At 34.8% G+C, this 19,843-nt stretch overlaps 2 protein-coding genes across 7 annotated transcripts; one reads left to right on the plus strand and one right to left on the minus strand.

Moving 5' to 3' along the window:
* Nucleotides 1-7,309: 7,309 nt before the first annotated feature.
* LOC105777704 (cell cycle checkpoint protein RAD17) lies at nt 7,310-11,112 on the plus strand. Of its 6 annotated transcripts, none has more exons than XM_012601086.2 (12): nt 7,310-7,752; nt 7,860-7,917; nt 7,990-8,087; nt 8,171-8,218; nt 8,337-8,405; nt 8,553-8,655; nt 8,941-9,251; nt 9,327-9,681; nt 9,876-10,001; nt 10,174-10,372; nt 10,477-10,537; nt 10,629-11,112. In XM_012601086.2, exons 1-12 carry the CDS (start codon nt 7,564-7,566, stop codon nt 10,848-10,850), a joined length of 1,839 nt encoding a protein of 612 aa, XP_012456540.1. In that variant the 5' UTR covers nt 7,310-7,563; the 3' UTR covers nt 10,851-11,112. The 6 variants fall into 6 exon arrangements, with proteins under 6 accessions (XP_012456540.1, XP_012456541.1, XP_012456543.1 ...); XM_012601087.2 differs by having other exon boundaries at nt 8,346-8,405; XM_012601089.2 differs by having other exon boundaries at nt 7,311-7,752; nt 8,002-8,087; nt 8,346-8,405.
* Nucleotides 11,113-14,850: 3,738 nt separating this feature from the next.
* On the minus strand, nt 14,851-19,256 carry LOC105777826 (calcium-dependent protein kinase 28). The gene is made up of 12 exons (XM_012601318.2): nt 18,694-19,256; nt 18,005-18,135; nt 17,748-17,789; nt 17,498-17,609; nt 17,322-17,400; nt 17,072-17,241; nt 16,607-16,733; nt 16,311-16,426; nt 16,078-16,185; nt 15,937-15,999; nt 15,676-15,849; nt 14,851-15,424 (listed from the first exon to the last, which is right to left on the minus strand). Exons 1-12 carry the CDS (start codon nt 19,048-19,050, stop codon nt 15,269-15,271), a joined length of 1,635 nt encoding a protein of 544 aa, XP_012456772.1. The 5' UTR covers nt 19,051-19,256; the 3' UTR covers nt 14,851-15,268.
* Between the last annotated feature and the right edge of the window lie 587 nt (nt 19,257-19,843).

Here is a 19,843-nt window from a genome sequence, read left to right on the forward strand (position 1 = left end):
AGTATTTAATATTATGTTTTCGGTATTTAGTACTTAGGATTAAATATTTGTAAAATAAGCGTTCTTTACACATTTGTGAGTGTTATGACCTATTGGGTTAACATGGGCTTTAGGTAGTTCTAATATGTTAAATTGAGTGTGTAGGATGAAGATTTATAGGCCTAATTGACATGGAAACAAGGGACGAGTGATGTTTCAAGCTTTCTAAGACATCAAAGCATGAAATGAACCATACAAGGTGAAATTCACCTATCGTGTCGTGCCATAGCCCTAGGTCGACTTGTTACCTCAGTATGCTGGGGTTATTTTTGTTCGTACAATTGACTTTATACAAAGACCTAGGATGTGCCGAAGACCTAATTTGGGTTGTAAACACTCTTATAAATAAGACCTTAGGGGTTTGATGTAACTAAGTCATCTTAGGCGCAATCAAAAACCCTAGTAGTTTAGGAGTATGAATATATTTAGTTTTCTTTCGGCTTTTCTACACTCTTTTTTTCCTTTTGGAATCGATTTTGATCCAAAAGTTTTTTATATAATTAAATTATTCAGTTTTTTTTTTGCAATCGACATATTTTGTTATTTCGATCGAGAGAATTACTACTCCATTATTCATTCAATATCAATCCAGGATTATTCTAATATATTTTCTCTTCCGATTTATTCAATTGACTTAGAGATTATGAATAACATGAGTGGCTAAATCCCTTAATGAAGATTAACGAGTGGATGAGGATGTGATTAATGGAGGATTTAGGGTTTCTCAAGAGGATTAGTTGGTATAGATTACACGTTCTTAAACCCTAGGCTTAACAACCCTAGGAAGTTATCATAGGTTAGATGAGATCGGAAGATAAGTCAAATCGAGTAGACCGTAGTTTATCCTGGTTGAGAAAGTGAGATCAAGAGATAAGCGAGTATCAACCAACTGATTAATTAGTCTAAGGTTGAGAGGTAATAATTGGTTAATCGATATCTAATCCACCTTAAAACCATAATCCAAAGTTAATTACAAACCCTAAAATAAGTTAATCTTCCTGGTTGGTTTTATTTATTTAAGTCATTTTTTTATTTTTCTTGTTTATTTGTTTTAGTTATTTAAAGTCTCTTATTACTTTATTTTATGATTTTTCATAATATAGGAATTAATTATTACTACTTAGAGTTATTGTCACACCCCAAGTCTGGCGGATCCGAGAGTAAGGCGTGTAGTTGTGAAGTTATCTAACTGGCATAGTGTAATCCGCCATGTTATAGTGTTTTGGAAAATTGGAATGTGGCGTAAAGTACCTACCGAAGAGGTGAATAAAGGTTTTAGTTTATTCTGTTATTTAAGAAAAGAATGTGCCAAGTGAATAGTAAACATGGTAAGAGTTACCACCAAAAGTAAAGTACGTCTAGTTTGTCTTAGTACTGTGCTAATTGGGTTTTGTAATGTAATTTGGTTGGGAGTTAACTGAATTAACTGGTCAAAGGGCGTACAGTCAGAACTCTCATTTATAATTCTTTTGGTTATTGTAGGTCAAATAAAGGACAACTATTGATTACGGTTGACACTTGTCAAGTTCCATTAAAGGGAATTGAGGTTATATATGTATGAGAAGGGTCACGAGGAAGTTTCTTCTTCCTTCAATTTTACTCTCTGATTCTTTTTTCTTAAATTTAAATGTCACCTCTTCCTCATTAAGCTGAAAGATAAGGATTTTGATTTAATCAGTGGTTGTTTCACCTCATGGTAAGTAATATATCCCTGCATGTTAAGTTTCTGAAAGAGTAAGGTTGTTAAGATTTATATGAACAGTAAGTCATGAATAAAAGGTCCTGTATGAGGTTATTTATGATTAGGATGTTAGTAGATTATGTGTAAATAGGTTTTAATGGTGAATCTATGTTCTTTAAGCAGTTGTTGTTGTTGGGTCGTGATAGATGTCCAAGTTTGGAGCTTTGAGATACAATTAGGTGAGTGTCAAGTGAGTTTCTAATCTTCACTACTGTATGTGAACAAAGAGAGTAAAAATAAAAAGATGATAATCTCTTAGATCACTGGTAAATGTATATAAGTTATCATAAAGATCGTACATGTGTAATGTTGTTATGTGTGAGGTATTGTATGAATAAGAAGTTAAAAGGTAAGTAAGCGAGTGTAATATGATATATGAAGGTAAGAATCAACCAAGTATGCAATGAACCTGGATAAGTAACCTCTGAGTGAAAAATTCTCTTTTGTGATGCATTTGGTAAGATAGTTAAATTGTTAACCAGACTAGCGGGTCATAACAGGAAATTAAGTGTAAGTCTATGAGGCTGAGACCCATGATAATGTTTGATATGAAAACACATATAGTGATGCATCCAGTATGATGAAGGCTGGACTGATAGATCACGACATGAAAGTGTGTAAGTCCATGTGGCTGAGACCCATGGCAATATAAGATGATATGCATATTCATGGTGATGCCTTTGGTAATATGTAATTGAACTAGTAGTCACGACATGAAGTTATGTATAAGTCCATGAAGGAGAAACTCATGACACCTTCTGTGAAAGTCTGCCAGGACAATAAACATGTGATTCTGTATGTTGCTTGTGTGGCGTGATATGCTATGCATTTGTGGCGTATTCTGTATGGTTTTTGTGGCAAATTATGTATTGTATCACTGGCATATTCGTTGATGTCCTTGTATCAGAATATGGTTATTTGCCTTTGTGGTAAATTCTAGATAAGTTCTGAGAGTTCTCTGATAGATAAGTGTATGATAAGTATATAATACATCTAAAGTCAATTTGATTTGATTAGTTCTGTAATATAGTTGAATGTGTTTTAAGAAAAGTTCTTGGAAGAAAATATGTATATTTATTGTTAATAAGGGTATCCACCGTAGTAACCTACCAGTTTAGAATATGGGTGTATTCGTAGACATGAAGGATATAAGTATTAGACGATCTAAAATCGCCTGTGTTAAAAAGAGTTGAAATTTGTGTCATCTGATATTCGCCATGTTTGAATAATATCATGTCTCATTCTAGAATCTTATGGAAGTTAAGTTGTTTATCATCTAGGATTTTCTTGTGTTCTGTAGCAAAGATGTGTGGAATTCTTCTAAATGATCTGGACAGTTCATTATCTATATAATCATGTGTTGGGTTTGAAATAGGTTATGATTTGTTTGGTGGACTGCTAGTATTGAACTCAGCCTAAGAGTCTGTCAAATGTGATTCTATATATAGTAGGTATCTGTCCGTGAACAATATCTAGGAACAACCATTCTGGGACAATGTTAAGTGTTGGTTTGAAGAAAAAAATCGTATGAAGTGAATTTTGTAAAGGTATCCCTTCGAGAAGTATCTTCAAGATTTATGAAGAAAATGACAATGAAACATTATCTAGTAAGATCAGAAATCAGCCAAGTAGTGAAGTGGAAGCTAATATGTTAAGTATGAATATTGGCATTTATATACATGTCCAAATATTTTTGAAATTTTCTGCCCAAAACAGGAATGATAGGTTAAGCATAGAAATTGGCATACAGGCACACAGACAATATTATAAAAGTATTTGCCAATGTATTCTATATTAAAGCTCACTAAGTTCTCTAGAACTTACAAGTGTTTATTCTTGTTTCAGGTGTTTGGATGTGTGTGCCAAGAGGGACAAGTTAGGAATACGCCAAGGAAGCGGTGAATCGGGTTATTATGCATACAATGAACTATCTAGAAAAGTGGTGTATTGTAGGATTGCACCTTTTTGACTCGTGCACTTGCGGACACCGTCGTTCTAATTTCTTATATTTTTGGTGTGTTAGTTTTACTATAAATGATAACTCATTTATAGGCAGTCATCCGCCATATCCATGAATTTTCCTATACAAGTTCGCATGTATGAGTCCGTCATATCTATGAATAGTTTTTTATGTATCTGCATGTATGAGTTTTCCGTATTTGTGAATCTTATTTTCTAATTTTGCATGTATGACTTGCTATATCCATGAATCTTCTACTACGAGTTCATATGTATGAATCCACTTATAAGAGTTTGCATCTAGTAATCTGCATGAAAAATTCTGCAGGATTGTCCGCCAAGTTAATTTGAAATGACTCTCTCTCCATTCAGTGGGTTTTATACTAAGATTTTAAGCAACAAGTCTGTACGACGAAACTATATGCTACATGATCTTTCATAGAAGGAATTCTCATGCATTATGTACTACGCTTCTACGATGTTTAAGCCCAAACATAAGTTGTCAAATATGAATGCACAAAATTTGTCTAAGTGAGATTTGTGGTGAATTCTTAACTGAAGTAACTTATTTTTAGAACTCACTAAGTTCCTTGTGAACTTACCCTGTTTCTCTTCCTCGTTTCAGATATTTCTAACCTGTTGTTCGTGGGAAAAAAAAAAGGGAACTAAGCCAAAATCTTCACAGTATTATGTGAGCATGTCATCTTTAGTTTTGTAACATATGTAGATATCGGGGCAAAGTGTAGTTTAAACTTTTGTTTGTGCTTGTATAAGAACTCTTCAAACCTAGTTTAAATTGTAATTAGACTCCTGAAGTTAGATGGTCAGATTATTATAAACAAATTAATATTATCAAAAAGTTGTTCCATATATTACGTTTTCACAGCAAAACCCTATGGGATTGTTGATTAATTATTAAATTACTTTCTCTTATTATGATAGTTAAAATAACGAAGGGTTGGTCGTCAGGTTAGGTGTTATATTTATAATTTGATCCAACCCAATATTTGTTTTCCTATTTCCCAAAAATAACTTTCAATATTTATACTAAATAATTTTCTCATCTAAATTTTACTCTCGGTAAAATTATGATGATTTACCCATGGCAAAATTTTTGAGAAAATATATTTAATATTTCACCATTCAACTTGTTCACTATGATTGAATGCTTTATTTTCATTTTCGGGCTTTAAAATAGCTCAAAAACATAAATTCATTCTTTCGGTCATTTTTGAGTAATTCATGTTCATTTGCAAATGAATCATTTCTCATTTTCATTTTCATTTTCATTTCTATTTTGAGGAAACCACGTTCATTTCCAAATGATTCCATTTTTCCATCTGAGGCAAAACCATAATCATTTCTAAATGTTTTTCATTCCTTTATTTCTATTCATTATGTTCATTTCGATTCAAAAATGCAATTCATTTCTGGTTTCAGTGAGCTAGCGGAGAGACCGATTTGACATATGCAATTGAGCCTCGAATGATTTATAGTTAAGTTTCAGCTTTTCGCCTATTAATTATAAACTCATTTAGTCACGAGGTCATTCCACTATAGTATCGTGATTGAGCTCTCCCCAATGCATACCATTACGAAAGTAACTCGATTAGTACTCGTCCAATGACTTTGTCATAAGTGTGTTACTCTCATAGGGTATCCTTAATCTCTTTGGGATAATATCTGTTCTCCCAGTATGATCTTATTTTATCTCATGGTAACCATTACATCTTGCTTCACGAAAAGTCAATCACTATCAAATAGTGATCAAGTCATTCATCACAAAGACGAACGACCATTGTCCATGTTTACTTTTCATCAACCATATAATGCCAATGAGAGGATATCATTTACCCATGTCTAGAGCTATGAATTCCACTGTTGTGAATGACGCTGCATACTACAGAAGTCGTACACCTAATGCATAATCTTTCAGTTCATTATCTATTCGAACTCAGGTTCTTACTTACATCAAAGTGTACAAGTCACACATATATAGTCTGTCATCCACTCAAGATTTAGGTATGTCACGCTATAAAAGTCACAAGTGAATAAATCCATAAATGAAATCAAGATCTATTCTTCTTGGGTCCAGTTCAATGTATTGTCAGTCCAGTTAGTCACATCTATGTCTATCTTTTGGGAGTCATCTGCTCTGATGCCCACGACAAAGCATCTCTCCAATTGGACTTGATAGACAACATATTAGTCTTTCAATTAGTTTGCTCATTTCCAATTATACTAACGACATGTTTAGGTTCGTCTACTAATACAAGCTGTCTTTCTATATTACGATCCGACCGCGTAATACCGCTTAATATTAGTTAAACACTAGACAACCAATGAACAACATTTGCTTCCATTTTGTTTTTCATACAAAAACCATGTGAGGACAATATACAAAGTATTAATGTAATTCATGAATAGTTTTATTTAACCAATCTGTTTGGAAAATTTAGCCACCCAAGGTTCTAATTCAACCTCAAATTTAGCCACCCAAGGACAACAACTACTTCAATTGGAAGGCTTATGGCTAGGATTACATCTTCCAAAGTTATTGTCTCTTCGCCATGTGAGAAGTTGAAAATAAGAGTCTTTGATCTCTACATTTCCTCCAAAGTCACGAGCAATAACGATCATAACAAAATAAGAAGTATTTTACCACCTTGAAAAAACCAACTACACCTAGACAATTTGTAGGTCAAGCGTGCTTTTCATCCAGCATTATATAATGTACATTACTTTGAATTTAGAGGTTTTGTTCCTCAACGTAATAAGAATAGTTTAATATTAAAATAAAAAAATCAATATTAAAATTCGATATAAATGATAAATAAATACTTAACTAATAATTTAATAAAAATTACCATATCAAAGGCTACCATATAATTCACTTCTCTCAAGAGAGCTATAGTAGAATTTTAAAAATAAAATTTAAAGTGAAAGAAAAATTTAGAGGTTTTTTTCTTAAGAAGTCGATAATAATGGGAGACTAACTTTTTTTCGGACAAATGTGTTTGCATATTTACCTAAAGAAAGTAGTGATTTGCCACAAAGGAAGACAAAGCTATTTAACAATTATATACAATAAAAGTCTCAATCTCTAAGTCATTTTATAATAGAAGACAAGATTTGAATTAATGACTAAACTTAATCTAAAATTTTTCAAATCTTATATTAAATTTGAATCAAGTCGAATTAAATATATTTATTTGAGTTAAATTAAAAAATAATAATTCAAAACAACTTAATTATTGTATAATTTTTACTTGAGAGTAATTGGGGCCATGAAATCCAAAAAGAACTTGACACCCATTAATATTGAGATAATCTGAAAAATAAGTTTTGGATATAGAAAATACTCATTTTTAATTCATTGAAATTAAAACAATATTATAATACGTGTCTTTTTAACTACACCTGTCAAGTTTCCATTGGCCGAAACTAAACATTTTAACGCAATTTCCCTAGGGTTGGGTAACGGAAGCCAAATTGGAAAAAGAAAAGGTTTGAGTACTACATGGAACTTCCAAGCTAGACTGAAGTAGCATTTAGTATATTATCCCTGTTCCTTAATCCTAAGTCGTAATTAGCTTCCCTCGTACGCCTTTCCCCTTTTGCTAACCTTGGCTACAAAAGTCACCGCCTTTTTTATTTTTTGAGCCCGCGAAGGGAAACAGGAAACACTACTCTTTCCTGTTCTTTCCCAAATACTGCCACTCCTTCCATTTCATCCCTCTCTTTGATCTCAAAATAAATTCTCCAACTTTTAGGGTTTTTGAACTGCTCAAAAACCTATTGGTAGTGTTTCTGCTCTACTAGCAATGGGGAAACGAAACACCATCGTCATATCCTCATCAGACGATGAAGATTACGAGCCTTCTTCGAGGTTGACACGGAGCTACCAGAAGCCCAAATCCACGTCTTCTCTTACTCGTACCAATCCTAGTAGAGCCAAAAAGCCTCGTCTCCCGGGCTCTCGCTTAACCAAACAATCCAGCAATGTAGATGAGGTAAATACTTTCTGTTTTTATCATTATTAATTTCTTAAATGTCTTTTTCGCTCTTTTAAATGTACGTGTGTATATATATTAATCATTAAATTTGATGTTTAGTGCAGATGAGACTAGCTTTTAGAGATTTTGATGAAGTTTTGAATGGGGTCAAGGTTTCTGCCGGTATGCTGTGTATATTTCCTTCTTAACAAAATTTTTCATTAAAACTTTTACTTTATGCTTAATTGGAAATAGAATACGATCTAGGTTCTAGAAGGAGCAATCCAAAGGAATTGTGGGTTGATAAACATAAGCCTTCTTCTCTGGAAGAGCTTGCTGTTAACAAGAAAAAGGTGAGAGTCAATTTGGTCTATACTGTCCATTTGAATATCTGTAATCTACTAATCCGCATTTTTCCCTCTCTTGTTTGTTGCAGGTTGAAGAAGTTAAGTCATGGTTTGAGGAAAGATTGATGGCTCCAAAGGTAATTTCATTATATTAAAGTGGGATTTTGTGATTGTTATCTATTGCTGATGTTGAATAAGCATCTCGTTATTATTATTCTTCAACTGGTCTGAGGAAGTTCATGTATTTTTCTTTAGTATTTACAGGATGAGGTTGGCCGTAGTTCTGTTCTCATCCTCTCTGGGCAAGCTGGGGTTGGAAAATCTGTAGGTTGTCTTAGCAAAGCATAATTTTTCTACATTTTATATTAAGGCACTGTGTTGTTGCTATTTATCCATTTTATGACTTAATGGTAGGACTATAACAGCATTTACCTGCAAGTTTTACTTGAAAATCCTGCTTCTTGTGTGTAGGCCACTGTCCAAGTGATTGCATCTAAGATTGGGGCTCAATTATGTGAATGGAACACACCTACTCCCACAATTTGGCAAGAACATGTTCATAACTCAAGTGCAGGTATTTAGGTGCATCTTTCATGACGAAGTTGGGCAGAATCTTTGTCAGGTTTGCTATACGAAAACAATGGTGTCAAAAAAATTTTTTTTTATTGGCCTGGATGCAAGGAATTTTAATTATTAGCTGCTGTGTTCCGCTTCCCTTTTTAATAGTTATATTTGTTAACCAATTCGAGGTGAAATATAGAATTTAAAGTCTCAGATGTGAACCATAGTTCTAAAGGCTAGTTTTTCATACGAATTCCCAATTAACTAATTCTTGCTGATAATAATATTTGTGGTCCAGGGATGAATTACACTTCTAAGTTGGATGAGTTTGAGAATTTTGTTGAAAGAGTGAGGAAGTATGGATTGATCTCTTCATCTTTGAATGGGAACTCAAAGTCTTCAATCATATTGGTTATTGATGATCTTCCTGTAACAAATGGAAGATCAGCTTTTGAAAGACTTCAGAGGTGCTTGATTCAGCTTGTGAGATCGACAAGGGTACCAACAGCTATATTGGCCACCGACTGTGGTAATGCAGATTCATCAGACCTCACTGCAAGATGGTTGGAAGAACTACAGTTGACACTTGAGAGTGCTGGGGCTAGTAAGGTTATGCTCACAAGAAAATTGGTATTAGGTTTATTATTCTTCCAGTGGTTGCTAATTTCTAGCTGGAAATTGCAGGTTGCTTTTAATCCTATAACAAATAATTCCATAAAGAAAACACTCTCTAGAATATGCAGACAGGAGCTATGTAATGTGGCTGCTGAAGAGATTGATTTGATTGCAAGAGCCAGTGGAGGTGACATCAGACATGCAATTACTTCTTTACAGCTCTTCTGTCTGAAACCAAATGTGGAACTTGATTTATCATCATCCAATTCTACTCCCAGTTGCCCAAAAGAAAATGCAAATTTGCTCAATGAGTTCAGCGGTGGATTTTCTTCACAATATGGCAGAGATGAAACCCTGACGCTTTTTCATGCATTGGGGAAATTCTTGCATAACAAAAGAGACACAGAAAATGTAGTTGCATTAGGTATTTCTTGACATATAATTTATTAATTGAAGTTCCCTTTTATGTGAGCTTGACTTATTATGAGAAAAGAAAGGGGAATATTTAGGGTCCTCATGCCATGGAATGGCTAAAAATATGTCAGTCTCTACTATGTGAGTACATTGTTCTGAATATATCTAAGTTATTTAACTCTGAACTTCGCCCTTTTGTCCTAGACCAAAATGCATTTCGAGTAGGGGAGAAATTCTCAAGACTTCCTTTTAAAATGGATTCTCCAGAAAAGATACTCTGCCAAGCACATGGTCAATCAAGACCTATTACAGATTTTCTTCATGAAAATGGTAACTTTTTCTTGTCTTCAATTTGCTTATGCTATGAATAAGTTTTACAATTGTTCCTTGTCTTTCTTTGTGCGTGAGAGAGAAATAGGCAGAGGGATGGAGCAAAGTGTTGTGAGTTGTTTTCCGTCCGGTTTCTCTCATGCTTGATGCTACTGCTATTCAATTCCTGCAGTTCTAGATTTTGTGAGCGATGAGGCAATGGATGATGCATGGGCTGTGGCTTCATATCTTGGTGATGCTGATATGCTTCTCGCTACCTCTCGAAGGACTTTAAATAGACATAGTGAGATAGGGAATGTTCTACAGTCTGCTGCTGCTTCAGTCGCAGTTCGTGGAGTTCTCTATGGAAATTTTCATCCATCACCTTCAAGGTTCTATTTTCATGCTTTAGTTTAGTTAATCATATTCAAAGATCCACAACATTTGCACTTCGCATTAGGGAATCACATCTTATGAAAATGTGCTATTATACCAGATGGCATGCTATTCGCAAACCAAAACTTTGGCAGATAGAGCAATCATCATCTCACAATCAGGTGGGTTTGATGTTGTTAGTTCCCATAGTTGTAGTAATTATGAATTTACGTTTGAAGGCCATTCAGTAAAAAAAAAGTCTGGACAATGCAGAATGAGATGCTAAGGCAGAGGTTTATGGAAGATGGTGGATCGTCAAGCTTTTCCGAAGTATCGGTTATAGCTACAGAGTATAGACCTGTGTTAAAATGGGTTGGTTACAGAAAAGCCGGAGATGTTGAAACTCATGGGTCAGAAGATGAGAGCCTAAAAGGAATGAGTATAGATGAAGAAGAAAGTGAAATTTCTGATGATGATGATATTGAAGATTGGTGAGAGATAGATACTTAATAGCTGCTCTGCTCAAGGATCAAGCCTTAGTCAAAAAGACAGCCAACAGTTCATTGTAAAATAATTAGTTCTGCATTTTTTTTTTTTACTTAAAACATATGTAACATTTTCCCTCTGTAAATATCCTCTTCTGTTGCATACGTTACTACTTTTAGTTTCCAACCTCAGGCTAAGCATGGACCAAAATTGACAGTGATGGTGTTTAATATAATCCCGTATAGTAGAGTTGGCATGCTTTTAGATGCAATTTTGGAGTTTAATTAATCTATGTTATAACTTTGACATGTTTTGTTTAGAAGCTATATACATATGGGTTGTTTGTAAATATTGAAGGTCTGCGGCTTGTATTTGGCGGTGGAGCCGATGCAGAGAAATGGTACGGAGCTCAAATCAGTCATTAAGTTGGAATTGGTATGGAATTTTCGCGAACACCCTCACGTCATTACTTTATTTCAAGTGCATGCAACATTGTAGTAAACAGAAGTACCCATTTAAGCATAGCATTTTTTATTATTAATTTAGGGTTCTTTCGGTTTGGTTGGTAGTTTTTCTATTTTATTATTTGCTTCTTCTAATGTAAAGTGGAAGTGCCAACTGTTCAATTTAGAGGTTCATAGTTCTCAACTTATGGTTATGTGCATTGATGGTTGATGATAATTGTTAAAATGGGCTAGAACTGTTCAATTTTTAAGTCGGTTAACCGATTTTATGAATCAATGTAAAGTTGATTTGGTTAGTGAATTAAGTTTAAGTCGAAGTCGATGGATCGGATTGACTGAACTAATTGTATAAACAGAATGTTGACCCTTAAAAAAATCCCAAATAGATGGAAAAGGGTATCCAAAATTAAATATTGGGCTTCTTACCTCAGGAGCTGCTTCTACGTGACTATCGTGGAACATATCATGAACGATGGTTGGTATTTTAACTCTAGAAGGAGCTTCCCGCTCCAACTGAACAGCACATGTCAGGAAGTAACCATGATTGAGAAAATACATTAATTTCATACTATCTATTAGGTCATACAGTGAGAATTCGACAACAAAGGTTAATTCATTAAGGATTATACGTATCAAATCATGAAACATGATTCATCTGTTCTATTTTATTAAGGACTGTACGTATTAAGTCATGAAACATGACTTTTCTGCTTTACTTTATGAATGTTTATAACGAATATTTTCTTTTGCCACTTCATTTTGCTGCAAGGTGTATGGTACAGTGGGTGAATGATTACTCTATAATCTTCCTTTTGACTGGTAATTATTGTAATTTATACCTATAAACCTTAGATTTATAATTTTTCTAGGACTTTGCTTGTTCTGATTTCAATAGAATCTAAGTCATAACTTTCAATAAAATCTTTCTACTTTCTACTTTTCTGCTTCAAATTTTATTTCGGATTTCATTCTCATGTAGAAGTGTGTCACCAGGAACCTGAAGGCATCTGCCAGTGTAAGGCTTCATTGGCTTGAACTAGTAAACCACAACGCCCTCCTCCTTTGAAACTTTAGTTGGAGCCTCAGTTCTTTCCCGGGATCTCACGATAACCACTCTCCCCCTACCCTAAGCTTCTCTGTAGTAATTAGGAACCTGAAAATCGAAGAGTATCTCATGTATGAACTTCATATTTACATAGCAGTGCCTTAAGAAACAGAAAAGAAAAGCTTAAACACATGCATGCATATTACTATATGTACTAATATGCATGATAAGCTTTACCTTCCTGAAGGTTTATTTTTTCTGGGGATAAGCCCATGTCCATGTGTAACTAAATGTACGACTTTCTTCTACTCTGCTGTCTTCTAAGCCACTAAACATGTGATATTGAAATCATGCCATATTTACAATTTCTTGAGTGATGAATAGCGCTAATTTAGCATTACTTTTGAATAGTTTAATTTAAAATTTAAGTGTTTAATATTATTACCAAAATATATTTTTAAAAAATAAAAATATTTAGTTAAGATATAATGTTTTAAAGTAAAAAATAAGTTTTCAAAAACCAAAAGCCAGACAGCTAACAGGCAAATATATAATTTTCAAACCTGATTTCCGAAAACCAAATACCTAGATTATTTTTTTTGGTTGGTTTAAAAACTTGGTTATTTTAACCAACTAACCTAAAAATAAATAAATATTTATAAAAATGATTCAGATGGAAATAACTTGAAATCTACAGTGCCGGGCGATGCCGGCCATATCACTGTCGGCACCACCCTCCATCATTCCCTAATCATGCTTTAATGATTACCCCATCCAATAAAAAATGTAGTTTTTTAATGTCAGCACTGTAATAGCCGATACCCATATATTTTTTTGAAATACCTTCCAATAATTTTAGGTATTTTAAAATATAAAGAAAAAATATTTTAATAGGTGGCAGCGTTGAAGTGACCAACACCGGTTCAAAATAAAAAAAATGGATTGAGGAGGAAGAGAGCTGTACTCCAATTGTGTCAGTTGACCTGATGGACGTCGGTGGTAGCTAACTGCATAGTGGAGTGAAGGCGACTTTCATCTCACCTCCTTCTCTTCTTAATAATGGTTACATATGGGTTTTAATATAATTTTTATTTCTTATTTTTCATTCTTTACTCTTCTTCTTTCTCCATCTTTTCTTCCTTCTCCATTTGCCCTAGCTGCCGCCTTCACTCCACTATGTAGTTAGTTATTACGACGTTCATCGGGCCGACTAACATAATTGGAGTGCAGCTTTTTTCCTTCTCAATCCATTTTCTTTTATTTTGAACTGGTGCCGACCACTTCAACACCGACACCAAAAAATAATTTTTTTTTAAAGTTTTGAATCGGTGTTGGCCACTTCAACGCCGGCACCTATTAAAATATTATTTTTTATTTTTCTTTTTAAATTGTAGAATACTCATTTCTTTTTCAAGGTATTTCAAAAAAATACATATGGGTGCCGGTCATTTACATTGTCGGTACCAAAAAAAAATTATTTTTTATTGGACGAGGCAATCATTAAGGTATGATTAGGGAATGATGGAGAGTGGTGCCGGCGGTGAGATGGCCGGCACTGCCCGGCACGGTAGATTTCAGGGTATTTCCGTCATAGTTTTTCAAATAGGGTTATTTTTGTGAATATTTATTTTTTTGAGGTTAGTTATGTAAAATAGCCTAAAAACTTAGCTTGACAAGTAGTTGTAACATAAAAAGCTATCTGATTAACAATAATTATGAGTGGAAAAATTGATTTGACGAATAAACGATGCTAAACAAACCCAACAAAAGGCCATCAAGGAGTAGTGGCAAGGTTTGAAAAGGGAAGGTAGTTTAATGAGAATTCATGAACAATAGTCGTCCCATTTCAGAAACCCATTAGTCAGCCTTTTCAACTTCAAACCGATACTCATGGCCCTTCGGAATAACTCCAATCCTAATTCCAAAGAGTGAATGGTGTTTCTACCTCCACTCTAAAAACATATCCATATTCTCAGACATCGGCGGACCCACTTTTTAGAATTCAAAAGGTCCCACCTCTGTTATTACACTTGCCAACAAGGAAGGGATCATAAGTTTGTCTCTGTTAACTTTCCGGTCACCAATAGATGAGAACAAGTTTCATCAATGAAGCAGCAAGAAAATGAATATCAAGATTGTGGGTGTTGGATTCAACGTACCAGTTTCTATTGTCCAATTTTGTGATGGCTGAATAATTACTTCATATGTATATTCTTAGGCTTAATGTCTGAATGGTTCCTGGGTCATTATACTTGGTTAGTTGAAGAGTTGTCGTGACAGTTCAGATTTGTTACCAATTGGAATCAAATGCCTTTTGCTTGCTGCTGGATAGACTGTGTGCTGAGTTTTAATTTGCTTGTATTCCGTTACCAGCATGCTGCCAGCTAAAAGTTGAGCAGAAAATGTTTACACTTGGTTTCTTACAAATACATTTTGGATCTAACATTTCTGTCCTGTCGGACTTAAAGATTCTCAAATCGAGATATCTCATCTGAAAGCATTATTCAACACAATCTTTTATATATATATATATATAGCAACAAGTCAGTAACGATAACATGTAGCGAGTAAGGTCGTTTAAAAAAAATCAATTCCATATTTTCGTTGGTAAATTTATCTACAGTCACATTACAAATTTGGGAGGGTAAAGCAAGGAATACCCAACCAAGAAATGTACTCCATATATGTATATACGTCCACTTATCTCACCACCAGAGCCACCACCAACTCTTACATCCAACCCCCCTCCTCCTCCTCAGAAGTGGATTCACCAAAGCACACGCCATCAATCAAAACTCAAGTAGAAACAAGAGTCCTTACGGTGCTCATGGAAACATACCAAACAAGCACAAAATCCGGAACATGTTCCATTTCCCTCGCTCTCCGCTGATCAACCCCCCCAAAATGTCAATTTTAATTTATAACTTCCAAGTAGTACGGTGACTAGGATTAGGCCGTACACTGATGCTTGCAGTTCGTAAAAGTCGGCGAAATTCTTCAAGACTTATTTTTCCATCTCTATCAATGTCAGCCTCCTCGAGCAAAGGGTCAATGGAGCCTTTTAAGCCCGTGTGCTGCAAAAACAATTGCACACTGTGAATAAGGGAACATAATTATTATTCTAGTAACACATTCTTCATAAAAAAGTTGAGATACATTTGCTAGCAATAACATTGGCCAGTTTGGATATCAGGACATCCTGAACACATCGATTCAACTTCGTATTATATAATACTATCAAACCCATGGTTCACCTCATGAATGTAATACTATCAAACCCGTGGTTCACCTCATGAATGGACTGACACCAAAATATACTACTTACCATTCTAAGCTCATCTGGAGTTATAAACCCATCTCTATCTACGTCAAATTTCTGAAAAGCTGCCTCTGATCGCATCTGCCATTTTTCAGAATCATGTTCTTCCATTTGATTCACATGTAGAGCTGCTGCAATGAACTCGGTGAAATCAACAAGCCCATCTGTGTTGATATCAATCTGTATGATCGAGGGAAACAAACAATAATCAAAACCAAAGAAAAGAAAAGAAGACCTTCAAATTAAGAACAGGAAATCTGTAGTCACCGCTTGAAGAATCTCAAGGACACGTGACTCCTTCAACTTCCAAGGAAGATCTTTAGCAAGGGCCTGCACTGAACCATCCCTATTAGTTTGAAATTTTAAGTAAAAAACACTATAGAAGTTAGGTGTGATAGAAATGTTGACCTGTCTCATCTCTTCAAGACTAATAACACCATTCTTATCCACATCGATTGCATGAAACTGATCCCGAAGATCAGCTATCTCCTCTTCATTAAGTGTGCTAGCCAATGCCTACAAGATAATGATAATAATAACACTTATACGTCAAGATATGAACAATCAAAGGAGGGAACAATAGCCACTTGTGCCCATAAAATATTCCACTAATGTTTTTAGAGAAAGAAAAACTAGGTTACCCTCAGAGCAAACTGCTTCAATCGACTGTACTTCACAAATTGCCGCATGTTGCTCAGAACAGATATATCAATAGGAATCTCAGATGCATCTCCCCCTTCTCTAACCCATGGGTGTGCTGAAGAAATTGAAACCAATCAGATATTCTATAAATAATAGAAGGAGAAAATTATAGCAAAGTAGAAGATTTGTTTTAGCAGCTAGTAGTAAACTTGACAGGTAAGGTACTATACATTTCATAGAGCTAAAAGAAAAAAGGAAAAATAAATAATTAAGATGAGATGATTTAAAGACATACATAGGGCCTGAGCAGCAGTCAGTCTAGCCCGGGGATCCTTCACCAATAACTTCTTCACAAAGTCTTTAGCACTGTCACTAATTGTTGGCCATGGTTTACGACGGAAATCAGGCTTGTTCTTCAAAACCTGAAATTATAGACAGTTGCATATGAATTCTCCAGAAAGTAAATGCATTAAATAAACAAAAACCATAAGACAATACATCTAAGACAGGGTAAAGTAACTTGGAAGGTGAACAAAATATCCAGAAATTTTCCTCATGGACATATACATAAAAAGAGAACAAAGGATTAAATAGAGTGCACATGTATCCAAAAGTATGGCCACCAGTTCATGTAACATGAGCATGGTGTAGAAACAGACATACCACCAGTCTACATCTGATAATAATAAAGTAAAATGACGAACCCAGAGAAAGCAATGAAAGAATAAATCAAGATCCACGATTAGGAAATGTAGCACACCTCCCTAAATATACCGTCCTCGGTCTTATCCCAAAAAGGCCGCTTCCCACAAAGCAAAATGTAGGTAATTACACCAATACTCCATACATCTGATTCCGGCCCTGACTTTCTTTTCAATACTTCAGGAGCAACATAGTAGGCACTGCCAACAATATCTTGAAACCTCTTCCCTGCATTTAATCATAGTTCAAGATTATATAGCTTTGATGTTTGTTGCACGATTATTCTAAAATTAGCAAATGCAACTCACCAGGTCTGATAAAGTCTGACAAACCAAAATCTGTAGCCTTCAGAGGTGAGTCCTCTTTGGTTGACTTAAATAGGAAATTCTACAGACAAGAAACAATGAGGAAACCATAAGGATGCAGCATGAATTCCTAAAGAGGAAGTTTTACGAGTAAGCCATGTTAATGTAGTTGAGCATACCTCAGGTTTCATGTCACGATGAACCAAGCCACGTAAATGACATTCGGCAGCAACTTTGAGCATCTGCCGTACAACAACTGCTGCATCTTTTTCACTGTAGCGGCTGTCCTTTCTGATAGAAGATGGCAAGCATAAGTTACTACTGGAGGTAACACTATTGAAAACATCAACAGAAAGTATTGACTACCATATTTGGTCCATAAATTCACATTATTTAACAGTAACAACATCAAAATTTTAGTATCCTTACTTGGCCAATATCCGGTCCAGCAACTCTCCACCCTCACACAACCTAGAATCAGATAGCACCAACATGTAAGATAGTCAAGATATAAAAGGATTAATATGAAATCATATTAGAGGAGAAGGCCAAAGATTAACCACTAGGCAAACAAAACTTTTGGGCAAAATTGAACATCAGAAGACAAGAAAAAGGAAATGGTACGATTAAAAGAAAACCGGAACTGAATGAACAGCCATAATTGTAGATAAAATATAGAAACTTACTCCATAACAATGTATACATAGGAATCATCCTCAAATGCATTATAAAACTGAACCACATTCTCATGGCCTTTCAGGGCCTCTAATATCTTGACCTCTCGCTTGACATCCTCAACAGCAATTGGAAGAACCATCTGCATGCAACCCAGGGTTTTAAAATAAGAGAAAGAGTAAAAAATAAGTCCCACTAGTGTCAATTCGAACAACAAAATAATGCAGCTTAAAGGTTGCAGCTTCACATGAAGCTTCAATTATGATGTCAATCAAATTGAACTAATGCAAAATCCTATAATCCAATCTTTCCATACCAAGATCTTAAAACTGTAATAAATAAGATTGCCAAACAGATGCAAAATCCTCATAGCTCAACCAGACTATTGCATATCCTACCCAATTTTGTCCTTACTTAGGCAATGATGCTTCTAGCTAAGACCATCTATCCCCATTACATTACAAAACAGAGAAGAGAAAGGCTTCCAGCTTCCCATATCCAGACAAATGAGATCAATATACATATATAACCAATAAGGAATCCAAAATAGAAGCTAAATTTCTCACATCCCCCACCAATATGGAAAATTCAATCCAAATTAACCCTAAAATTCTCATCTTTTAAGTTACCAAACCCAAAAAGAAATCCCATCTCGAATATGACAATCAAAGGAAGCAATATAAAAACATGAAAAGAATACCTTCATTTTCTCAATTTTCTTAACGGCAACGCGATTGCCATTTTCATTGCCTATGGCAACGTAGGTGTATCCAAATTGTCCGTGCCCCAACAATTTCCCAGTTGTGTATCGCTTCTCAAAATCCTTACGGTACCCAAAATCTGTACGCTTACCACAGGGCACGTTCCCACCTTGTTTCCTCGAACTAGGCTTGGCTTTGAACTGTTGCTGCTGCTGATGTTTAACAGTTGGCTTGTGAGACTCCTTTTTGGCATTGGTCGTTGTTGTGGGGGAGACGGGTTGCTTTTCTTCGTGGTGGTCGGGGGAGGGGTTGCTGCTTGTGCCAAAGACCTTGGTGGTAGAGAGGCAGATCCCCATGACGATAACAAAGGAACGAAGAGAGGGTATTCAAACAATGAGCTCTAGAGATGGAATCCCATAAAGAAAAAGAAGAAGGTAAATGAAATGAAAATAATGATTAAACTCCCCCAACAGAAAGAGGAAGAAGGGAGACTACAATCAAATTCAATTTATGATATCATGAAAAAACAAATCCAATCAGATTCTATTTTCTTTTTGTTTTTACTAAATTAACTCTTTATCTATTTATATCTTCCAGATTTTAGCAGCTAAAAATATTTTATTACACAATCCAGGTTTCCTTTTTCTTTAAAAAGATAACAGATTTAAAGCTTATTATTTATGGGCTAATTGGGCAAAAAATAGATAAAACGAAATTTGTAGAAAGAAAAATGAATTGCCGGTTGCTATTTATTCACTACCTTCACCTTTCTATTTTTTGCAGTTACATTTTAAATAAAAAATTTAGATTAAATTATACAATTTATCTCTATATTTTTTCATTTTAAAGAATTTAATTTTTTTCATGGCTTACAGTGACCCTTTTAGATAGATGAGAGGTCAACTAGAATCGCCTCTCGAGCTACATGTTTCTTGGTGACTAACCAATTAACATTGAGCGAAGAGGTGTTCCTCAAGTACCTTGTCGTATTGCCAAATGTCCATGAATTATTAATTTTGGATTCATATAATTATGGTGGTTGTCATCATCATATATTTATATAAAGATATATAGATTAACCTTCAATATTCAAATTTGGCAAACATTTAAAATAGTCTACTATTTTCGTTTAATTAATACCTAAAAAAA

The sequence above is a fragment of the Gossypium raimondii genome, chromosome 10 (assembly GCF_025698545.1).
Source record: "Gossypium raimondii isolate GPD5lz chromosome 10, ASM2569854v1, whole genome shotgun sequence".
NCBI lineage: Eukaryota > Viridiplantae > Streptophyta > Magnoliopsida > Malvales > Malvaceae > Gossypium > Gossypium raimondii.